General features: G+C 47.2%; 1 protein-coding gene across 1 annotated transcript in view; it reads right to left on the reverse strand.

Annotated features, from left to right (window-relative positions):
* LOC136663086 (connector enhancer of kinase suppressor of ras 2-like) overlaps nucleotides 1-23,427 on the reverse strand; it is a 319,906-nt gene that overhangs the window by 34,338 nt on the left and 262,141 nt on the right. Inside the window, exons 15-18 of the mRNA XM_066640022.1 lie at nucleotides 19,256-19,304; nucleotides 8,213-8,261; nucleotides 4,509-4,684; nucleotides 1,087-1,160 (exon numbers count right to left, since the gene is read on the reverse strand). Coding sequence (XP_066496119.1) covers nucleotides 1,087-1,160; nucleotides 4,509-4,684; nucleotides 8,213-8,261; nucleotides 19,256-19,304 — 348 coding nt within the window. The remainder of the gene's footprint in view (nucleotides 1-1,086; nucleotides 1,161-4,508; nucleotides 4,685-8,212; nucleotides 8,262-19,255; nucleotides 19,305-23,427) is intronic.

Raw genomic sequence — 23,427 nt, forward strand, 5'->3', positions numbered from 1 at the left:
ACGCCCATGTGCCCTGCAATTCTGTTGGCCGTATTGGACACACATCAGTTTTTTGGGTGATTCTGCTACGAAGCAGAGACCAGAATGCTGTCGCTCCCGAATCGGCCTTTTCGGCCACACTAGACGCTGTGCCAGAACCACCACTCAGAGCGCGATACCATCACCTTTCGAGACTGAAGGTTGCCAACAACAATAATAGTCTTGTGTCGTGAAAGGCTGTTGTATTGTGATTCCTTTGTGTTATCATTTATTATGGTCTGATTTGTATGGGTTGTCACAGATTTTATTAAGCTCTAACACCCAAGAGATTACTCTGCTCTCTCGGGCAGTCGAAATTTCTGCTTCTGAGGGTTGTCAGCAACAGAAGAGTGCTTCTTACAGATTCCTTCTTCTTCACCCTCAGGCTTGTGCAGTGACCTATTTTTCTGTCTTTGATGCGCTACCAAAGAATGAATGAATATTTACTTATGTATAAAACTCAGGTCATTACATCTGACAAGAAAGCAATGCAAAATGGAAAATGTCAATGACAAAGCTCATCTCCAAAATGCTAAGACTTGCATATGCTAACATGGTTCTACACAATTCCCCACCAAATGTCACAGATCCTCAGAGGATGTCTTCCAGATGCCAGACACAGGCACTGGTGTCAGGTTTGACCATTAGAACCAGGTGTTATGGGAACCTGGGACATTTGTTCCCCTTTGGGGCCAGTTGCTTAAACAAAATGTGCAAGTTTAATCACGTTTAAATCAAGTTTAATAGTTGATTGCCACCTCAAGCCACATCCAGAATAACTCAAAGGGATCCACTACTCAAAACGGTTTGGACCTTCCACCATTGCCAGGTGCACCTCATTCCCCACTATCTCCATTTAACTGGTGCTTGAGGTGACACCCCAAATTTCCTCTGCTTTTTTTGCTACTTTCACACCATGCCCCACTGCCACCACTACTTCCTTTGGAAACAACAATGACAAAATGCAACAAGGCTTGTTCTGAGTGCATTCACTCCACCTTGGAAACCAGACCAGAGGCTTTGGAACTCCAAACTGAACTTTGGAAGCATTCCTGCTCACAAACTTACTGTTTCCTCCGGCATTCAACGGCTCTGTCTATCCTGAATTCTGGTAAACTGATGAATCCTTCAGCTTTTTCATCCTATCATGAAAGAAAAGAGGAAATCGTGTTGACAAAGGCTGAGAGAGAACTCCTTCTTTCTTTTCGTTAAAGGTTCTGAATTGCCAGATCACTGAGCAAGCTACAGTGAATATCAGTTCAGTTTGCAAATGACCTTTAAAAATGAAAACTTGCGGAAAGATGAAGGCGAGTTGGAGTCCATTAATAACTCAACACTGTGCTTCCCCAAAACCTTCCTTACCTTGGTGTCAGAGATACATTTTTTACAAGGCTGTGTTCTGTATCTGTACAGGGAGGCCAACTGGGGTGACAGCTGAGGTGCTGAATTGGCTGGGGTGCTTGCTTCCTTTTACCTACCTCCACCTGTTTTCCCCTGCTTCCTGGATTTGAAAAGCAAGGGGAAATGGAGAGGAAGTATGGAGGAGAGGAGAGGAGAGTGGTGGGCTAGAATGCCGGAGACTCCTCCACACTTCCTCCAGCCCAACACTCTTCCCTCCTCCACTTTTCTACTCCATTCCTCTCTCTTTTTCAAATCCAGGCCGGGGGGGGGGGGGGAGCGACAAAGGCAAGTAGAGGCAGGTGCCCTTCATCATCCTGTCCCTTGGAGTGACTGCCTCGGGGGACAGCCTAATTGCAGACTGTCATTTTTAGCATTATTTTATTATCCTTTGCCCCTGTTTCAGCATGCACTTCTGCTAAGCTGCTATCCTATATACGTGTGTGTGTTGACAACCTTCAGTCTCGAAAGACTCTGGTATCGCGCTCTGAATGGCGGTTCTGGAACAGCGTCTAGTGTGGCTGAAAAGGCCGATTCGGGAGTGACAATCCCTTCCACACCGGGAGCAAGTGCAGTCTGTCTCTGGTCTGTTTCCCTGGCTATGGGCCTTCCTTCTTTGCCTCTTAGCCTCAGACTGTTGGCCAAGTGTCTCTTCAAACTGGGAGAGGCCATGCTGCACAGCCTGCCTCCAAGCGGGCCGCTCAGAGGCCAGGGTTTCCCACCTGTTGAGGTCCACTCCTAAGGCCTTCAGATCCCTCTTGCAGACTTCTGTTAAGCTGCTATTCTATATACACGCACCTAGAAACAGAGCAGTAGCATAGCTAGAAGGGGTGCAAAGCACTAAGTTTTGCAAGGAGCCTCACTGTGGCGTGCAAGCCTCTCCCTCCCTTCCCAGTCATTCTGGGCTGCCAGAGCAAAACAGGAGTATGCCTCCATTTTGCTCTAAGTCCTGGAATGGCTCCAAAGGGGAGCTGCCGCTTGCACATCGCGGTGAGACTCCCTGAAAAACTTAGTGCTTTGCACCCCCTCTAGCTATGCTACTGAAGTAGAGTGTTGCTGTGCATAGGATTGCTCTTTCAGCTGCTGATCAGACCTTCAAACTACGCCATAAGAACACCCGTTGCTGTTGTGGGCAGCTGCCTTCTCTTTCACTCCCTGCACGGACAACCACCGATGCAAATGGAAGCCTCCCTCCCGGAATCGTGAGCCGCTGCTCCAAGGGGAAATCATGCACGGAACGTACACTGCCTTGTGCTAATGTGATTTTTGCTCACGCCGCGGACGTGCAGGCAGGCACCTCAGCCGGCAGACACCCACACTTTGGAGCCTGTGCTGCGATTGCCCAATTGAAAGTGAGAACCACCTCTGGGTAGCAGCAGCACAAGAACTGAAGTGGAGGAGAGCTAACCATGTCTGTCAGGTGATCAAAACACCAGCGGCCCACCTTACTGCTAATCAAATCAAGGGCACGGCTCAAACAGAGACAAAGCAAGGGCTCTCTAAATGGAAATAAATCACCTCCTGAGGGTTTGTTCCCCCCCCACAAAACGCTACTTCACATTGTGAGGCCCTGGAGCGCAAAGGCACAGGGTACCCAGGGTGTCTGAATGCTGGGTTTAAAAAAAATAAATAGCAGCTGCACTGAGCCCTCATCCAGATCACATTCATGGTGTGAGGGAGGAGGTTTTTAACCCTTGTTTTTAACCCTGACCAATCAGGATTCTCCCCCCCCCCCCGCTAGAATTTGTCCCAGAAAGAAACTTCCCAATAGCACCAAGGAAAGCTACCCAATTGCAGGGGCACCTCCAGGAAGAAATTTTTTTTTTTAGGAGGGGTGCAGAGCAGGGGCAAAGGGCATTTTGGGGGCAGATGGGATAGACTTTCCCCTACATGTTAGATTTCTAAAAGAAAAATAAGTGAATTTCACTTTAATGCTCCTATCAACAGAAGTAAGCTCATGAGGAACTACTCTGATGCAGACTGATTGATAAAAATGACACCCTCTGAGCATGTGAAAAGTGCCTTTCCTTTAAGTTACAAAAGGGGAGTAGGAGGGGGGGCCACAGAGTTGGGGGTGAGCTACTTATCTGCAGAGGTACTCACCCCTCAGGTGCCATCTATGTTCGTATGTTAAAATTAATATCCATACATTAAAGATGCAATCCCAACCCTCTCTTCGGTCGCCACAAGTCCCTTGCGCGGACTGAAAAGTGTCGTGAAACTGTTGTAAAGGGAGCCTGAGAGGAGACAGGCTGATGTACAAATGTGCGCCGGTTTCCTCATGCTGACACGGGCCCTAGGAAGAGGTCACACCAGCCAAGCTCAGCCGGCGTTGAGGTCTGGGGGGGTGCATGGGGAGGGCAGGAAGGAGGTAGTAGGGAGGCATTCAGGGCTGGGAGAGGGTGGGTGGCAGGTGTTCCTGAGGGTGGGCGGGGAGCGAGAGGCGGGGTCAGGACCTGGAGATTATGCCAAATCCTACCCCATTCCTGATAAGCCCAGAGCAGTCCCTGACTGCTCTGATTTGTACCACTGATGTAGGTGGCACAGATCCAAGTAGACCCATTGGCTCTTTCCAGGGTAAGGAAAAAAGTTTCCTTTTGCCTCAGGCCTTGCCTCAGTCAATCCCAAACTTGTAGTTTGCCTGTTCCAGCACAAGTTAGGACTGCCCTGTAAAATGAATATCTAAAATCAAAATCAACAACAACAACTGCTGCTGCTGCTACAACATGGTAGAAAATGAGCAGGTCAAAATCTTTCTAGGAGACAACTGAATCGAGGAGAAATTACAAAATATAAAGATTTGGAAACTGACAGGCAGCGCCTTTGGGAAAGGAAAACAGCCACCACCCCTCTAGTCATTAGTGCAATCCCTCAGGCCCCACCCAAAGAAATATCTGGCCAACAGAGGCATTGACAAGACAACTGCACCAAGTGACACTGCTAGGAACACTGAGCATTATACAGCGATATCTCACCCGTTCTTGAATTCTTGGGCAGAGTTTGAACGGGTGGGCATCCAAAAACCCCAGCCCAAACATCTGGCTTGACTGTGACACCACAATAATAGCAATACCGATCTTAATACTACTCACGTTCTGGTTAGTGTACCAATAGAGGGAAGAGTCCTTCAGGACAAACCAGTATTTTTTCCACTTCTGCGTGAAGTAACCCTTGGCGTCCTTTTTCTTCCACAGCCAGCCCTCGCAGTCGCCATGGCCCAGGTCTTTGCAGGAGATCCGCCGCCGGCTGCTGCTGTTCAAGGAGCCTCCTTGAAGTAGACGGCAACGTGAGACACTCAGAGGGGCTTAATAACCACTGCCATATCATTTGCTAAAGAAAAGGTCCTAAGGACAATCTACACATCTCAGCCCAAAGAAAGGCTAGCCATAGCATGAGGCCAGCTATGTTGGTCTCTTCAAGTGGTGGATTTGTCAGTGGCCACCCTTTGCCCACTGGCCATACCTCACCCATGTCTGCTGTTTCTCCTGCCTTCACACCCTGGGTTTGAAAAGGAAGAGGAAGAGGAGAATACTGGGATTCTCATTCCTCATATTCTATATCATGGGTGCCCAAACCCCGGCCTGGGGGCCACTTGCAGCCCTCAGAAGCTCCCAATCAGGCCCTTGGGGAGCCCCCAGTCTCCAGTGAGCCTCTTGCCCTCCGGAGACTTGCTGGAGCCCGTGCTGGACCAACGCAACTGCTCTCAGCATGAGGACAACTGTTCGTCCTCTCATCTGAGCTGTAGGACGAGGGCTCCCTCCCCTACTTGCTGTATCACATCTGTGATGCAGCAGTAGCAGCTAAGGAAAGGCTGGCCTTGCTTTGTGCGAGGACTTTTATGGCCTTGAGCTATTCCAAGACCTTCATTCATTCATATACGTTCCATCTCTAATATATTCATTTATGTAAATTTATTCAAATATTAAATTGTAAATTAATTCTTTCTTTCCCAGCCCCTGACACAGTGTCAGAGAGATGATGTGGCCCTCCTGCTAAAATGTTTGGACACCCCTGTTCTAGATAGAACCATTCTTGTTCAACATTCTCCCAGGTAGCCAGAGGTGTGTGTGTGTGTGTGTGTGTCAGCATCAGGGAGTATGACTACCCAACACACACCTCTTCACACACCACTCTCAGGTTGGTTCACCATGGGCTCTAACCTATGAAGAGGGCTAGAACCTTTTTTAGGAGTTACTGACTAGTGGTTCAGGTAATGGAAGAAGCGTAGAGGAGCAGACAGTGTCGGTGTAGAGTGTCTCCAAGCCCAAAGCCCACAATGCCTCTCTGTTCCCATCCTTCTTTTCAAATTCAGAGAGAACTGCTGGCAGCGGTGGCTGATATGCTGCCAGCGTGGGGTGGGGTGGGGTGGTGTTTGGTGCAGTGCCACAGTTCTGCCCAACACCAGTATTTTGTGCTAAGGTCAATTTATCAGGAGGATTTGGACTTTATAGAGCCAAATTTAAAAAGCAGTGCCGTGGAAAGACTTCATTTTCATTATTTCAGCTGACTTGATAACCCTGAAATTTTATTCTCGTTCCTTCTTCCCCCTTTTCTATCACCAGAAACAGAATCCCCCCTAATATTCATATCACTTTTCCTTAAAAGCCTAGGGCAAATTTAATTAAAACATTAGACTGTTCACTGTGAAAAATTGCGTTTACATTGTTATATTAATTATATTTGTCCTGCAGCTGTGAAGCAGAGTCGAGAGTTTAGCTCACATTAAATTACTATTCTTTCTTCTGCGGCATCCCACAGCTAAGCTCTGTAAAGTTTATTCCTCTGGAAATGACATCCTGTATTCTGGTCTCTGGACTGGAAATGAAGGTTCTGGGTTTCGGAAAACTGATAAGGATGCTCTCCCCCCCCCAAAACTCCTTGCCCATCCACTGCAATTATGATTTGAGTGCCAAAGTGTCTGTGGCATTAGTCACACTGAAGTGCTTTTGTACAATCAGAAAGCCACTCTTCCTTCTCCCTTTTTTTTAAAAAAGTGTTCTCTAATGATTAGCTGGGTTGGAGAGTAGGGAGGCAACAAATAAGCAGTCAAATGGATAAACAGGCAAGCGCCCCTGGGAGCAATCCTGGATTTGCCTCTGGGGAGGGGAAGGTGGGAAGTCAGGGCAGGAAGCCTTGGAGCAGGAATAGGTTTTATTAGTGGAACAGTGACAGGGGGAATGAGCAGCCCCTGATCTTGGAGGGACACATCTGTCTAGGTGTATTGGAATCTGGAAGAACTGGCGAGGAGGTAGATGTGGTGTCAGCAGTGGCCCCTTTAAGGGTAAGGCCTGGGCATCCAGCAGAGTGTGCTGCACAGCTGCAGCCACTGGAAGGCAATAGGGCCCTCAGGGATATAAGGAGCACCTGAGGCAGAAAGGGTTGGTGGGTTTTGAAGGAGTGCAGGTTGGAGGCAGGAGAGGTGACTGGCTTGGCTTATTGAATTTGGAATCTGACTGTGGATTGTGACTGGACTTTGGCTTTGGACTTTGACTGGGATACCCTGACGGATTTGACTGACCTACCTGGAACCTGACCTTGGACTGTAACTTGGCTTATTGGCTCTGGACTCTGATTTGGCAACTCCAATTGATTGGACTGGTTTACTTGGCATCTGTGGACTGGAACTGGACTCTGACTTTTGCTTACTGCACTGGTGAGTTGCACAAGGGGGACTGATCAGCCTTAAGCGGGCATGAGGCCCAGTGGATTGAGATTTGGCAGAACACTCGGGCCACTAATATTGTTGGGGCCAACCCAAGACCTCCTGGGGCCTGAGGTGGCATACTGAATCCCTCCCTTTGCTCAGTGCCTTCGCATCTCTTACCCAGTGGCATGCCAGCTGATATACCCCACTCTTTCTCCTGCTCCTTGGATGCGAAAAGGAAGAAGGGAATGAGGCAGAAGAGGACATGTAAAGCACAGGAGCATGATGGAGCATGATGAGCGCATCAGACGCCTCTCTCCTCTGCTCCACACTTCCTCTTCTGCCTCTTTCTTTTCACACACAGGGGAAAGGTGGGGTAGGAGCTGCAGGGACGGAGTCAGGGCAGGTGGACAGAGTCAGGGTAGCTGGCACCTCCTAGTAATAGACCACCCCAGGGCACAGGTCTGTAACATGCCTCCCCCCACATCACACCTCCCACAGGATACTTACCTAGGTGCGTGGAGCCTCAGGCGACACTCCGAACCACTCGAAAAGCCTTCTGAGGCTTCTGGTGCAATCTTAAACAGTACTTCTGGTTAACTGAGGGATCAGAAGTAATCTTTAAGACCATGCCAGAAGCCTCAGAAGGTTTTTTGAGGGATTCGGGGCGCCATGCAGGGCTTTGCTGCCTGCAGAGTGGCTCCGAAGGGCTTGGGGATGCAGCGTGGTGAGTGGAGCAGCGGTGGCATGGCAGGTGTGGCACCTGGGGTTGTTGCCCCCCCCAGGACCGCCACTGGCACCCCCCACTTATCCGCCACCTGAGACAAGAACTCCAGTTGGCCTCATGGAAGTGTCAGCTCTGAACAGTGCTCAGAAACCCACTGATTTACATCATGCGCGGTCTGAATACCGAATGCTTTGGGTTGATTCACACAAAAAAGGACGTTCTGAAAGGTGAATTTTTAATGCAATGAATGTCAACTGTGTGACTCATCAGTTGTGCACAGCAAGCGCATGTTCTCACAAAGCTTCGTTTTGAGGACAGGGTGCTCTGTTTTGTACCTGGGGAAAGGAATGCAATGCAGCTCCCTAATGCGGCCTCTTAACTTTGTAGTCTGGTAATGATTCAGATTCATGATTCAGACCATTTACCTTTTGGCCACTTTTTGCTTTTGACCCGCAGGGAAGCGTAGTGGAAAGACTGGAAGGAAAGACAAGAGAGGAACACTGGTCAGTGCAAGTGCATGGACAGCAGAACAAAGCTGCTTTTCCAAGACAGCCAAGATTCCATAAACACCATACAACAAACTGTGCTGAGCTGTGATTCCTTCTTTCCCCCTGTTCTTAAACACTGACACTGGTTACTGTAAGATTTATGCTTATTCTAACACTAGGTAGGGTGAAGACAACCTTGCAGAGCAATCCTATGGAAGGAAGTTCTACTGTGTTCAATGGGGTTTACTCACCAGAAAGAGTACATAGGCCTAAGTGTGGTGAAGCGGCCCATCAATGAGGTCATCATCTGAGCTGATCACCTCAAGTAGCATATTGGGGAAGGGGCACCTGCACATGCCCCTTCACTGTCTCCATTCCTCTTCCTCTTGCTTCCTGGACTGGAAGAGGAATTGTGGAGGAGAAGAGTGTGGTGGGCTAGAGCGTCTCTGGCACTCTATCCCACCATTCTCCTTCACACAGGGAGCACCTGCCACTACTCACCTGCTAGAGGAGGAATGGCAGAGGTGGTGTACTTGTTGCATTACGAGTTGCTGGCATTAGTAATTGACGCACTGCCTCGGATGCTGAGGAGTTCCCCTGCACCCTCCGGACGGCTGGCCCAATCCCCAGGTAAGTGAGAACCCCCTTTTTGTTCTTGGCAATGGTACAATTCTGGAAGCCGCTATTCCACTATCACCGCTGGTTGCCTTTTCCCTTAAGGAGAAATTCAGTGTTTCTAATTGTCCTGGGGGGTGTGACTCCCCAGGTTGGGAAACACTGACCTAGAGCATGCCTGCTCCCTCCCTTTGACCAAGGGATATACACCAAGGGATATATACCCACTAGCACTAACAAAATTCAGTTTTCAGTTTGTGCTGGCAAAAGATGGAAAGAATATTTGCTTGAGAGGGCCAAAAGTCAAATCTTGAGTCTGACGGCAGGTACCCAAAACTAACCAGCCCAGACAGGGATAAGGGGTGTGATAGGTTTTCAGGTGTAGCTATCACAGGTTTCTAAATGACTTTGTGAAATTACCCTAGAGGTAAATCATTCTTCCAGTGTTCTACTGATAACTCAACTGATTATTGTTAATATAGCATCATCAACATACACAGTGCTTTACACAGAGTGAGCATATACAACATTGCTCCTAGAAGCTTACAATCTAGATAGACACATAGGAACAATAGAGAAGGGGGAGTGAATTTAAACCATCAGAGGAAGCCAGCTCATATTTTCTGCTTCCCTCCCAGTTTCAAAGTGACGTCTGCAACCACAAAGAGCAGAGAGCCTATTTCATTTTCCATTGAAGGCTTGCATTTCACAAGAGAGGTTCTTCTGGTCTCTGCTTCTCTGCAAGCACAGCCTACACAGTGCCTTAAATTTCCGTAACTGTGCATTCTTCTGAACAGATCAAAAACAGGCAGCTTAAGAAGGTGACTCAGTCTAAACTCATCAGCCCTTTCTAAGCCCAGTTCTCAGCATCACAAGACACAGAGAGGTGGCAAATTCACTGCATGGTGCCAAAGCAATTGCAGAGCAGATGCAAGATGAGCTCTGCTGGGTCAGGCCCAAGGCCCATCTAGTCCAGCACCTAGTTTTCCCACAGTGGTCCACCAGGTGCTTTCTGGAAGCTCATGAAGAAGAAAACAGCTGTCTCCCAGCAAAGGGCATTTGCAGGTACACTTCTGCTGGAGGTTCCAATTAGCTGCCCTGGGTAATATTCAGTGATGAATCAAACCCCTTCCATGGATTTCTCCAATCCACTTTGAAGCTAGTAGCTAATGGCCTGGTGGTCTAAGTTAGTGGCTATCAGGGCAGCTTTGCCAATGGGTGAATTCCCCCAAGGCTTGAAACTGGACTTGAAACAAATAAACTCTTTCGCCAAACTTGGAAAGTAGATTTTCTTTCCAAACCCAGCTTCAAGCCTATTTTGGATCCTGAACCCTGGCGATACAAAGTGCCCAACAGGGGTCAGTGCTTTCCTCAGCCCTGGCAATAAGCATTCCCTTCACCTGCCCACTCCCCCACCTGCTGGTATCCTGCAGGCCTCTTCCACTTTGCACTTACATTTGTTGTTGGTTTGGGGGTTAAAAAAAAGGATCTGTCTCTCTCCTCTGATGCCTGATCCACTGCTTATGATTAGGTACCAGATGCATGGAGTACTAGGAAAACTATATTATCTAGTTCCTCTTGCATCTGGTACCCAGTCATGAGAGTGTGCCAGGCGTCAGAGAAGGGAAAGGAAGTCAGACTTCTTCCTTTATCCACTGCCAGAGATCTCATCTTTGAGGCTGGCTCCCCATTTGCAAATGATGATGGTCAAAAAGTGAGCCAAGTCATTTCCTAGAGAGGAAGCCCCCTATCTAAACCCGACAAGAGTCACGAGCAATGCCAAATAAGAAATTCTGGAGCAAGTTAAAAACACTGTTTTACCATTTAGTGTCTTGGGTTTTAACAGAGCATTTGGCAACAACCAACCCTAACCTGCAATGTTTATCGTAAATCATATCTCACCATCAATGCACACAGCCCTTGACAGAACAGGATAAGCAAAAGGCACAGGGTCCTTGCCCCAAAGAGCATGCAAACTCAGTACTGACAATAGGAGAGATATCAGATGCAGAGCTGTCTCACAAGCCCTGCAGCATGAAGTGGTGCAACAAAACACCCCTTTGCTACTACAACACAGCTCCTCCTCCCCTCTGGATTTGGAAAAAAAGAGGAACAGAGTGGAAGAGGAAGTGTCTCTGACACTCTAGCCCACTGCTCTCATCTCCTCTGTATTTTCTGCTCTATTCTTCTCTTCCTTTTCAAATCTAGGGAGGAGGCCAAGGAGCACAGGAGGTGGGCAGAAGCAATTGCTTCAGCTGGCCTCATGGCCAGCCAGCCCTGATCAAATGGAAGGCAGGAAAGGGCAAGGCAAAGGTGATTATACACAGATGTATCACTGAAAGACTGCTCTGGGAAATGGAAGACTAAAAGCCATTTTTTGCATTCCTTTTTCCAAAGCCTTGTCCCTTAATGATCAGTTCTTCCTGCTTCATCATTGCCTGTGGAAGCAGAAGTCGGGCTACTTGACGTTTTCAAAGTACCCTAACCTAGATTTGTCATATTACAGGGTCAAAAAAAAAAAATCAGTGTAAAAGCATTGCAGAAAATGACGTGTGGCCACTCTGTTATTATTTCACGGCAGCGCAAATCTTCTGTCCAGGTTAGACTTTCTGTGGCATTCTCTTGGCTCAAGTAACCAAGCAGAACGCCAACAAATATCATTGCACATGTCCTATTCTTTTTCCATTTTGCTCAGAATCTTTCCTGACAGTCTAGCCTGAAATTAGAGATAAAAATAGCAGGAAAGGCAGGCAGCTCAGCAGCAGAGACATGCTGTACGTATTGATCAGATCTACTGAATTAACTCGAGTGCCACCAAAGAGATCAAGGCATACATCTCAACAAGATGGCACTCTTAGCCACGGGGCTTGGGCACATGATTGCTCTGCTCCGAGTGGCTGCTTTTCTCCCAGATTGTGGCAAATGTGGCCATCTAAATCGCAGGTCTTCAACAGAAGGGACAAGATGTGGACCGCAGTCTGACCTCAGGTGGATCATGGCAGTGCTGCCGCCACCACCATTTTGTTTTGAGGTCCAGACCTACATGGTGTGAACAGCAGTTAGGACTAGCAGTTCTAAGGAACCTAAATTCTTCCAGAGACTTTGGCTCTGGAGGGACCAACCATTCCAGTCTTAAGTGGGGATCTCTCAGGGCCCAATCCTATCCAATTTTCCAGTGCCAGTACAGCTGCACCAATGGGGTGTGCACTGCTTCCTGTGGTGGGGAGGCAGTCACAGAGGCCTCCTCAAGGTATGGGGACATTTGCTTCCTTATCTCAGGGCTGCATTATGGTTGTACCAGTGCTGGAAAGTTGAATTGGATTGGGCCCACACTCCCCCAACCATCCACAATTGGGACAACTGGGAACAACCAAAGAGCAGAGTTGGAGGCAGAAGGTGTCATCCACCAATCAGGATGCTCTGCTACTGTGTTGCCCCTCTTTCCTTTCAGGCCAAATAAAAGAAAAATGATGCTGAGCACCAAAGGACTCTCTAGCCCACCACTCTCCTCTCCTCTTCTGCCCTTCCTCTCCCATGCAGTTCCCCTTTCCTCTCCCAATCCAATGAGGATGAGGAGGTGCGGTGGAGGAAGGACAAAGGCCTCAGAGATGGGCTAGCCCAGGTGCAAATGACTCCTTCATAGCCTTGCAACAAGCCCTTGCAAGTTAACTGATGAGGGATAATCCAGTGTAAATGCTACTTCTGGAATTTCCTTGAAATGTTTCCTTCACAGCGCAAAGTAATTACACACCAGAGAAAACAGCCCCAGAGGAAGGAACCAACTAAAGAGATGAGCATCAGATTATCTCTTCACCCCCCCCCCCACCTCACACACACAGAACACCCCTCTCTGGTTCATTGTGAAAGACTCTGAAGATGGTGATCAGGCAAGCAGGAGAGATCAGAGAAAGCAGAAGGGATTAGCATGTCTAAAAATAGGAGTCAATCAGCCTCATTCTTCTTGCTTTCCTCCTTGTACAACTGAACCGCGTCTACGATCGCATTGTTCAAAAGAACATAATTAAGGAGGCCTTTTTTTCATTGAGAAATGAGCAACTGGCTTAGCATTTGGCTTCAGGGTACGAAATGCAAGGAAAATGAGTGAAAATCCCACATTGCGAAGTAAAAATGTAAGTGAAGGGACAGTGTTCAGTGACTGTATGTACACATCAGGCACATCTGAGGTCCCAGGTCAACCCCAAAGCAGCTGAAAAAAATCCCAAGTGGCAGGACCAGGAAAGAGTTTCTGCCAAAGACCCAAGAGAGTGGCAACCAGTAAGGACACAGAATTGGACCAGGTGGACCCCATGCCCGATTCGGCACCAGGCAGCATCATACAGAATGCATAGCTTCGAACTGCCACAGGAAACAGGAAGAGGGGTGTGAGTGAGTGTGATTGTCAGTGTTGTTTGCAGCTCCCACAAAACCTTTGCAAGAGGCAGGCTTGCTTTGCAGGCTTGCTTGCAGGCTGTGTTTGCAATACAGGATGCTGAGTCTGTGGTTCCAGTTCACACACTCTCATAACCCAATGCCTGGCATCTCTTGCCATTTCCCCCCTCTCCCACATGCTGAAGTACAAGGGTGAAGGGCGGGGGGGGGGTTTGGATTCATCACCACCTCTGTTGGAGAAAGGGCCACCCACACTGTGACTCAATTAGCTGGAATTTCCACAAGTCGCAAGAATGGCCATCTTGCTCTTGATCTTAAACTCTGAAAAACTTTTCTGTAATAAGGAAAATTTGGTGGCTTCCTTCTCAAGGAGCCACAAATAGCGGCTGCTCAGCCACCATTGAGTCTAAGCTGTTACGGTGTTGCAATATGATGATGACGATGACAACGATGATGTATACACTTTTCAACAAAACAGTTCACAAGGTGCCATCCTTTCAAGTCCTAGCCAGTCTGGTTTCTCAGTCTTAATCCTGAGCACCACACACAGACACTCCCATATATTGTATTGAGGCCAGAAAGAGCAATCAACGGTGACCAGGCTTACCTTATGGCACATCACATCTTGCGACAGCCATAGAGCATGCTGTGCCACCAGAACATGCATTCCAGCCATGCAGCGGTAGTTTAGGATTGGGGTGTAGAGCTACAATCCTATACATATTTGCCTGAGAGTAAGTCTCACTGAACACAGTAGAGTTTAATATTGAGTAAACCAACATAGGATTGTGTTGCAAGCAAGTTAATTTTGTTGCTGTTATGCTTACACAGATGCGCGGTTTTAATTGTTATGCCATTACTGCTGTTGGGTTACTTTTTGTGTACTCAACTGGATTTCAGGTTTATTTATAGACTTTTAATTGCAAATAGTTTTAATTTTTTTCCCCCAGCGTAAACTACCTTGGGAGCCATTATGGCTTAAAAGTGGCCTAGAAATATAAAGTGAACAGACAAACCATATATAAACAGTGGAGCACAAGAAGATGTAACAAAGGAGAAAGGGGAAGATTTAACAGAAGAGGAGAACGGGAAGGAGAGCGGAAAGAGAGAAGCGTGGCACACATGGTACTGTAGAGTTCTTAAGGACAGGTGAAAAATACAATTGTCCTGTCCATGACTGAAAACTATGATCATTACCTGTACAGCCCTATACGTCTTGGGCTTCTAGCATTTGAGGGGCGCCCTCTGCCATAAGAACTAATTTATTTGCTGGAATCAGAGGAGACCTCCAATCTGAATGCCATCACTGATTGAGGTTTGAATGGTGTGCCTTCTTTGTGATAGCCCCGCCCCCATCTGAAATTATTATTATTATTATTATTATTATTATTATTATTATTATTATTAACAGTATTTATATACCGCTTTTCAACAAAAAGTTCACAAAGCGGTTTACAGAGAAAAATCAAATAACTCAATGGCTCCCTGTCCCAAAAGGGCTCACAATCTAAAAAGATGCAAATGAATACCAGCAGACAGCCACTTAAACAGACACTGCTGGGGTGAGGTGGGCCAGTTACTCTCCCCCTGCTAAAAAAAAGGAGCACCCACTTGAAAAAGTGCCTCTTACCAAATTCTTAACCTTCAATCCTTTGCTTCACCTGCTCTTGGGGGTCTGTGGGTAGAAGTGTGTGTGTGTGTGTGACCTGGGTGTGATTTGCATTTTCTGCTCCAGTCTGTGGCCACTGCGCTGCCTCGGAATGGTTTCATTTATTCATTTTTAGATTGCTTATATAATTTCTGCTGTTTCTCTGTGGTTTGGTATTGGCCAGCTTGTGACGGAGAGTGAAAGGTGGGATAAAAATGAACAGAACAAATAAATATAAAACCTGGTGTGTAGTAGCAAATGGAAAGGCGGGGTATGTATAAATAAATAAATAAATAAATAAATAAATAAATATTAAGGGCAGTGGTCTGCAATGTTTTGACGAGAAAAGAAAAACCTTGTCGTGTGTCGCTCTCTGATTCCAGCCTCCAGTTTTCTACAGCGCCTGCGTCAAATCTCATAATCAAAACTCAGTGTGCATTGACAGAGCAGCTACGCTTCCTTATTCAGAAGCATCTTTCTTGCACTTCTTAGACCGTTTATTGAAGTCCCACTGCTACCAATGGGCTGAGCGGGAACGTTTAAGACTTCACTCTTCATCAGGATCCCTTTGGAACATCTTCTCCTGCTGCTTCTTGAAGCTGTGACTAGACCAAGGGAACAAGCTAACGTCTGCCTGGACTATGTTTTGGGAAGGGGCAGCCTAAGACCTCTTGGCACCTGTGATGCACCAAAGGTATCCTCACCTTATCAGCCTCATAGCTGTCCAGACTGGGGAGAAAAGGTCTGGACTGAGATTCTCAAGCACAGAAGTTAAGTGCCACCTCCCCCACCCTCTCATCCTCCCTTCCATGCCAGTTTCCTACATCTCCACAATTTTTTGTGCTCTGCACAAAAGTGGAAAATGAAGAGGGGGGTAGAGAGGGAACAGGCAGCAGGAGGACAGAAAAGTGTTGGGCTAGAGTAGCTTGATGTTCTAGCCCATCACTCTTCTTTTCTGTTGTACCGCCTTCTTTTCCAATCCAGGGAGTGGGAGAGGCTGGCACATCATCAGGTAAGGAAGACAGCATTTGGCACATTGCCTAAGGCACCAGGAAATCTTGGACATCTTATCTTGTAGTGGAGGCATCAGTGCCACACTCCTCCTCCTGCTTTTCACAGACCCTGTCTTTTCAAAAGGCAAGTAGTGGGAAAGAATAGAAGAGGGGTGGGCTGTAGAATCTCCTCATCACTTCTTTCCTAAGGGTCTGCATTTTATCTACAAAGTGTCTGCATTCCGTAAAGGCAAGGAAGTCAAGCAGGAAGAGGAGGAGGAGGTAATGGAGTGGTGGAGGTAGTAGTGCTGCCAGGCAAGGGAGCAAGGGTAGGTGACCAACTTATGGTGTTGGCGAGGTGAATGGTCTCATCCTGCCTCATTTACAGGCCTGGCACGGGAAAGGATTAAAGAGACCATGGAAGTGAATGACTGCTTGGAGTTAAGAGCCCCTCAGCTTTTGCTCAATGCAACTTCTGACATCCCACCACTGTTAAGTCATTTGCTGAAACATGCCTGACCTCGTCTGATCTCGGAAGCTAAGCAGGGTCAGGCCTGGTTAGTACTTGGATGGGAGACCGCCTGGGAATACTGGGTGCTGTAGGCTTATACCATGATCTCGGAAGCTAAGCAGGGTCAGGCCTGGTTAGTACTTGGATGGGAGACCGCCTGGGAATACCGGGTGCTGTAGGCTTATACCATAGTCTTTCGAGACTGAAGGTTGCCAACCAGGACAAGATATACGTCACCAATTTATGAGCGTCTTACAGAATGGTATGAATCACTCCTCAAAATCTTCCATCGACCCTACCATAATCTTCCCAGTTGATTACACCAAATGAAAACATTTAGGGAATTGAAAGGATTGCTATCAAAGGAGCTGAGCTATAACTCTTCCCCCCCCTTTTTCTTTTTAAATTTAGAACCATTATCTCCGTCTGCAAGCTGGGCTCCGCATCTCTGCCAATGATAAATTTACTCTCAGATGTAACAGATTACTCAGCCCCTGTCAGAAGCCGCAGAAATCCATCTTCAGCAAATGAATGTTATCGGCAGCTGCTTTCGAAGTTTGGGCCTTGTTTGAAATCTTGAATGCCTACCTAATTGCGCACTTTGCGACAAAAAACATCGCTCTCGGTTACTTAGAATATAGCTTAAAATTCCAGCAATACGTTCAAAAGGCAATGGAAGCGCCGGGACTTCTGTTCTGAGGGTTTGGCAGTTCAGCTAATTATCCTGCGTTCACTCCACAAAGAATAGCCTGGAGGAAGTGCGCGTTCTTCGCAAGCTGGCAGGCAACAACATTTGGCTTGTAAACTTGTGCCAATGGCTTCAAAAAGCATCTGTATGATTATTAAGCTTGTGGGGGTGGGGGGCAGAGAGTTGAGCTATGCCCAGGAAAACTAAGGGGGGGGGGAAGAACCTCCACAAAGCAAATGGCAAGACAAGGAAGATATATTTGGAACAATCTCATCTGAACAGATATCACTTGACTAGAGTTGGGTTCAGACTTTAGCAAAGAGAAGCAGGTCTGGCCCATCCTGTGGCAGACTGGGACTGTTGCTTAAGGAGGTGAATTGGCAAGAGGCATTTGGCATTGCTGCTACATCCACCTCTGCCTCTTCCGCGCCTGTGCTCATCAAGATTGTGAAGGAAGAAGGGAATGGAGAGGAAGCGTGGAGGAAAATGTGAGCTAGAGAGGCGCATGGAACGGGAGAGGAAGTGTAGAGGAGAGGAGAGTGGTGAGCTAGAGAGGCGAACAGAGCAGGAGAGGAAGTGGAGAGAAGAGTGGTGAGCTAGAGCAACCCTTTCTGTTCCCTTGCCCACTTTCTTTTCAAATTTGCCAAGGGGGTAAGGAGGAAGGGGAGGAGGTAAAGCCGCTCTTTGTGCTTGCTGGTTTGGCACCAAGTGGGCCAGCACTTGGTGCCAAATGCTGGTGGATCAGCATGGCTGACATTTGATGCCCTGACTTAGGTTTTGGAAGATCTTATTTATTTTGGTCCTATTACAGTAGAGATTCCTCAACTATGGCTGTGGGCCACATCCAGCCCCACCAAAACATTTTGACCCGCCTATTAAGCCCCAAATCCTTGGATTTCAACCCCTCCTACATGTCTCTAGAACTTAAATCTTATGTTTTATTATGCATGTTTTAATCTTTTGTGCTGTAAACCACCTTGAGCATCAGGCTTGTTGCCAAAGAAAAAGCACGATAGAAATATTCCCAATAAATGAAAGAATGCAGGGCAGAGCCAACAGGAAAATGAACAACAAAAAGAATGCAATGGGAAAGATTCTCTCATCCCTACATTCACGTGGACACAAAATGTCACAGCACTGTTGCCTTTCCATATCTCTCCATTATCTATGCAGATAGTCAGTGGTGCTGAATGAATTTTAGCAGCATTTCTTCTGCAATAAGTACAACCACATGAGCAAAACTAGTGGAACCCATAGTTAACTTAAGAGAACTGATTGCTGCAAAATAAGGAGATGGGCTGAAGTGGCTTTTAAAAGCTGAAGTGACTTTAAAAAAAATTAGACCAATTCAAGGATCAGCCTCCAAATGAAACATCTACTAGCCATGATAGCAAAATGGCGCTTCTGTATTCAGAAGTGGTTTATCTTTGATGAGCAGATGTTGGGGACAAATGAAAGGTCTGTTTCCACAATGTCCTCCTTTGTGAACATCTCCAAAATACCACCTGCTAGAAACAGAGGGCTGCACTAGACGGCTCTCTGGTTTAATCCAGCAAAATGCATTCTCGTGAAATGGCCGAATTCCCAGAATCACTGTTTCAGCAGCACGTTCAATGGCACACGATGGAAAGCTGCCAAAGCCTTTGCTTGGAAGCCACTGGTGGATCCACTGACATAAACCAGGGGTCCTCAAAAGATGGCTCACCAGAACATTTGACCTTCCAAGACCATAGCAGCCCACTGAGTCCAGTGGCATTATAATTGTGTGCATCCCACCCCACTCTTCCTCTTCTCCCTCACCCCTGTCTGCCACCACGTACCACCTTCCTCCTGCTGCACTGAGCGTCTGCTGGCCTCGGTCACTCTTGCTGAGTGCCCAGCAGAGAGAAATAGACAGCAAGCAGCCCCACAGTTGTAAACATTCTGCTAATATTTTTCTCCTCCTGACAAAGTTCTTAGAATTATGTACAAAATGCATACATTGTTTTCTACAATTGACCTGCTGTGGCCCACCATAAGAGCAAGACTGGCTGTGAATAATTTGCCCCCACATCCCCCAAACAAACAAAAATCTAGAGATGTGTACATCAACAAGTGACCACAAAATGAGAAGTTTTCATTCAGATGCTGGATTTACCTTCCTCATGGATGTGCTTCCTTGACGTTCTATGGCAGAACTCACATACCTGGAGGAAGACACAGGGAGGAAAAGAAAAGAGTTTACAATTTCAAACAAACACACTTGGAAATTCAGAATAAATGCAGTTTATATTTGCAGTCAGGGCCTTTACCTGCTTGCTCGCTGGTGCTTATTCACAGCAAGCTTCTCTGACACACGGGCATTATCCGAAAAGGATCAATGAGCAGAAGGCAGTTCAGAACCCATGGCATAAGAATCCTGTAGAACAAGCGGTGCCCCCCAACTGCTAAATACAGTGCACTGAAAGGCCTCGAGTTACTTAAAAACAATGCTTAGAGCTTCAGTTTGCAAAGCAGATTTTGAAAACATGAGTGAAAAGTCTCTTATCAGATTCCTAGCTTTAAAAAAAAAGGGGGGGGGGACACAGGAAAATGTAACTGGTTCTTGGGAAGGCATCTGGTTTAAAAATCCTCAAAGCTGATTAGCTGATCTCAATTAATGCAGGCAGAAGGGGTGGGGGTGGGGAAGGAGCAGGTGGTGAAACATTCATCTCCTGAATTATCTGAAGACACAGGATGACACGGGCCCAGGGAGTGGTGCATTTCATCTATCCGGCTCTATTGTTCACTCCTCTTGACTGCTGGTTCAGCTAGGGCAGGGGTGCTCAATAGGTGGATCGCGATCGACCGGTAGATCGCGAGGCAAAATGAGTAAATCGCGAAGTGCCGACTCCCCCCTTCAGGTGCCTCTGGGAGGAAACACCGGGAGTAAGGCCCATTGTACTCAATGGGTTTTCTGAGTTTTCCTTCACTATATTTGCATTCCTCTCCCCCCACCGCGTTGCTGATGTGCACATACACCTGGATGAAACACTACAAAAAAGCCAGCTTGATGGGATCACACACATGAGCACAAAATTAGGCAGGACACTAAGATTCTTGTCATGTGGGATTTTACCATGCACAGTGATGTTGTGCTCCTGCAAAAAAAGGGGAGGTGTCTTGATATAACTATCTGTGCCATCACTTTGAGGTTGCTTTTTTGTAGTGTTTTATCAATGTGTGTATAGTATATGCATCAGTAACACGGGCTGAAGAAAGTGCACAAATGAACTAAAACCTGTGGCCAACTGAGCACGCACTGTCCTACACAAAGGAACAATGGAGGATTCTTAATGCACTGACTCCAGTTTTGCAGGGCCAGTTATAGACCTCCCAGTGCAGGTCGTGGTGTGCAAAATGTCATCGCCCCTTACCCAGTAACACGCCAGCCAATACTTCTGCCACTCCTCCTCTTCCTCCCTGAATTTAAAAAGAAAAAGGGCAACGGGAAAGAAGAGTAACTGTGGAGGAGAGGAGAGTGGTAGGACAGAGTGTCAGATACACTCTTTCTGAATGCAAGGAGGAGGAGGTGGAGCAGTAGAGGTGAGCGGGTGGAGGAGGGCATCCCCTCACCATATCAAGATGGCCTGATAAACCGGTCGGCCCTGCACTTAGGAAAACGCAACTAGTTAATCCAGAACTCCTAATTTAGGCGAGAACAATTTTGGAAGTTCTATGATGAAATTAAGAAGCTCTGGTCCTGTCAAGTGCTTGGAGGGGTTGCCACGCCCAAGGCTCCTCAGAGATAAAGCAGGACACCAGTGAAAGAAATAATTAAATCCCCCCAAATATGTTTCCCCCTCTTTCTCTCTCGCTCATAGATATTCTCCAACCGGTTCTCTTTGTCTCTGGCTGTTGGCTGTTTATAGCGGAGGCCATCCAAATTTGAGCATCTGGTAGTGTACTGCCCCTCAAGTAATTAAGAGTTCAGTTATAATAAATAGCTGCAAATTGGTGCTCGTCCAAGGGAAAGCTGGGATTGAAGTTGCAACATCCACTGCATGGAAAAATAGATGACTTTCCACGCAACCTGAGAAGAAAGTCTGTACGTTGATCCCCTTTTGATATTTGAGATCACTTATGTTTTTCACGTGAGATTTAGAAAACCAGATTCCTGGACTCCAAGGGCTTATGTCTCCTGGAAACTTCTGTCTGATTCATGCTACTGAAACCTTTATTGTCCCCCTCCTCTTAAAAGAAAAAAAAACCTTGGAATTCCTGGTTGGTGAGAATGCTGACCTTGGGCCAGTCACTGCATCATCTAACTCAGGGGTGTCCAAAGTTTTTGGCAAGAGGGCCACATCATCTCTCTGACACTGTGTCTGGGGCCGGGGGAAAGAAGAATTAATTTACATTTAAAATTTGAATAAATTTACATAAGTTGACATAAATGAATATATTAAAGATGAACTTATATGAATGAATGAAGGTCTTGCAATAGCTCAAGGCCTATAAAAGGCCTTGCACAAAGCAAGGCCAGCCTTTCCTTTGCTGCCACTACTGCATCACAGACATGAAACAGCAAACAGTGGAGGGAGCCCTCATCCCACAGCTCACACGAGAGGTCAAACAGTCACCCTCACGCTGAGAGCAGTTGTGTTCAGCTGGTGAGGGCTCCAGCAAGTCTCCAGAGGGCCAGAGGCTCATTGGAGACTGGGGACTCCCTGCAGGCCACATTTGGAGTCCTTGAGGGCCACAAGTGGCCCCAGGGCCGGGGTTTGGGCACCCCTGATCTAACTTATGGGGTTGTAGTGAAGACAAAAGGAGGAAAGGAACCATGTACACCATGGGTGAAGTACAGGCTGGCATATCACCAGGTAAGGGGGGCAACATTTGAGGCTCCAGAGCTCCAGGCTCCAGAGCTGAAAGGCAGGCCCTGGCCTCTGGGTCTCCCTGTGCAAGTTCAATGCCCATCACACCTTACAGGGTTGTTGTAAAGCTGCATCTTTGGTGCAGCAGCAACTGAGGCAGAGCTGTCCCTGAAACCCAGCAGCTGCCAGTCATCTCATCACGCAAGTCATTTCCATGTGAAATTCATCAGTCAGTTTCAATGTCTCCTTACTAAAGGCTGCGTAAATACAAGAAGGGCAGCCAAGAGCCTGTTTCATTGGACAGTGATAGGCAGGCCCTCTTTACCAGGTGAGAGGAAACCCAAACACATTTCTTTTCCGTCCTTGCTGTCCTGCGCCATCACTTTTCACATTGCTTTGCAAGATCCCCTAGAAAGCTGCACAGATGATGGCTCCCTCAAGGGCCTTTGCCGCAATTTCCAGCTTTGTAACTGCTACATAACTATCTTGGCAGGGCAGATGATTACAGCAATGGTGACCCCCCAGCCCTGGCAGCTTCCAGCCCCAGAAAATAATAATATCACACCCACAGAGCAAGTACTGAAAAGGCATCAGCCACACAGGTTCCTTGGTGTCTCTCTTTTCTCAGCAAGAAGCTGTGCAGGGCTTTTGATTCTTTGACAAAGAGAAACTGGACAGGATATGAAACAGAAAGACAAAGACATGTTGCAATTTCAGAGAGAGAGAGAAAGAAAGAGAGAGAGAGAGAAAACGGTGACTTGACCAAACCACTGAGGTTGCTGGCGTCAGTTTCTTGACAAATCGCAACAAATTCTGGTCTTTACCAGAACAAACACCAATTTGACTCTGTTGCAGCGCAAACCACAAAGAGTCCTGCAGCATCTTAAAGACAGTGGGTACAATCTTTCCCTGCTTGTTAGCTGAGACGCAACATGATTAAGGCTAAATGTAGACGTACACCTAACTGTGTGCAACATGGTTGCGTGAAGTGTGAGTTTTGTTTGCAAGTTGCAAGGAGAAGGGCCACAAAGGACAGTGAAATGTTGGTGGACAAGTGTTGAGGGGCCAGAGCGGTGGTGATGGTGGTTAGTAGCTCCTGCTGTGGTTTTGATCCCAATTGCCTTTGTGCTAATTTTAGTTGGGGGAAAAGTAACTTCCATTGAAAGCCAACTAAAATTAAAAATAGTGGGAGGAGGCTGGGATCAAGTACTGAATTTCCCTGATACCTCCACATAGTTTCACCACATTTCATGACCCCTTTGCAATTTACAAGCCAACTCAACTCCCTCAACTCACCTTCAGATATTTCTCTCCTGGCCTCCAAACTTCTGCTCTTGCTTCACCCTCCTTGTCTTTTGAAAATCCAGGGAGAGAGAGGAGAAGCGGCAGAGGTGGCTTGTTGCCATTGGGTCCAGGGCACATTTAGGGCACTACCTTGACTCTGGGAGGTTTTGGGTTGGCCCTGAGAGTCAATAAG

The sequence above is a fragment of the Tiliqua scincoides genome, chromosome 12 (genome assembly GCF_035046505.1).
Source record: "Tiliqua scincoides isolate rTilSci1 chromosome 12, rTilSci1.hap2, whole genome shotgun sequence".
Classification (NCBI taxonomy): domain Eukaryota; kingdom Metazoa; phylum Chordata; class Lepidosauria; order Squamata; family Scincidae; genus Tiliqua; species Tiliqua scincoides.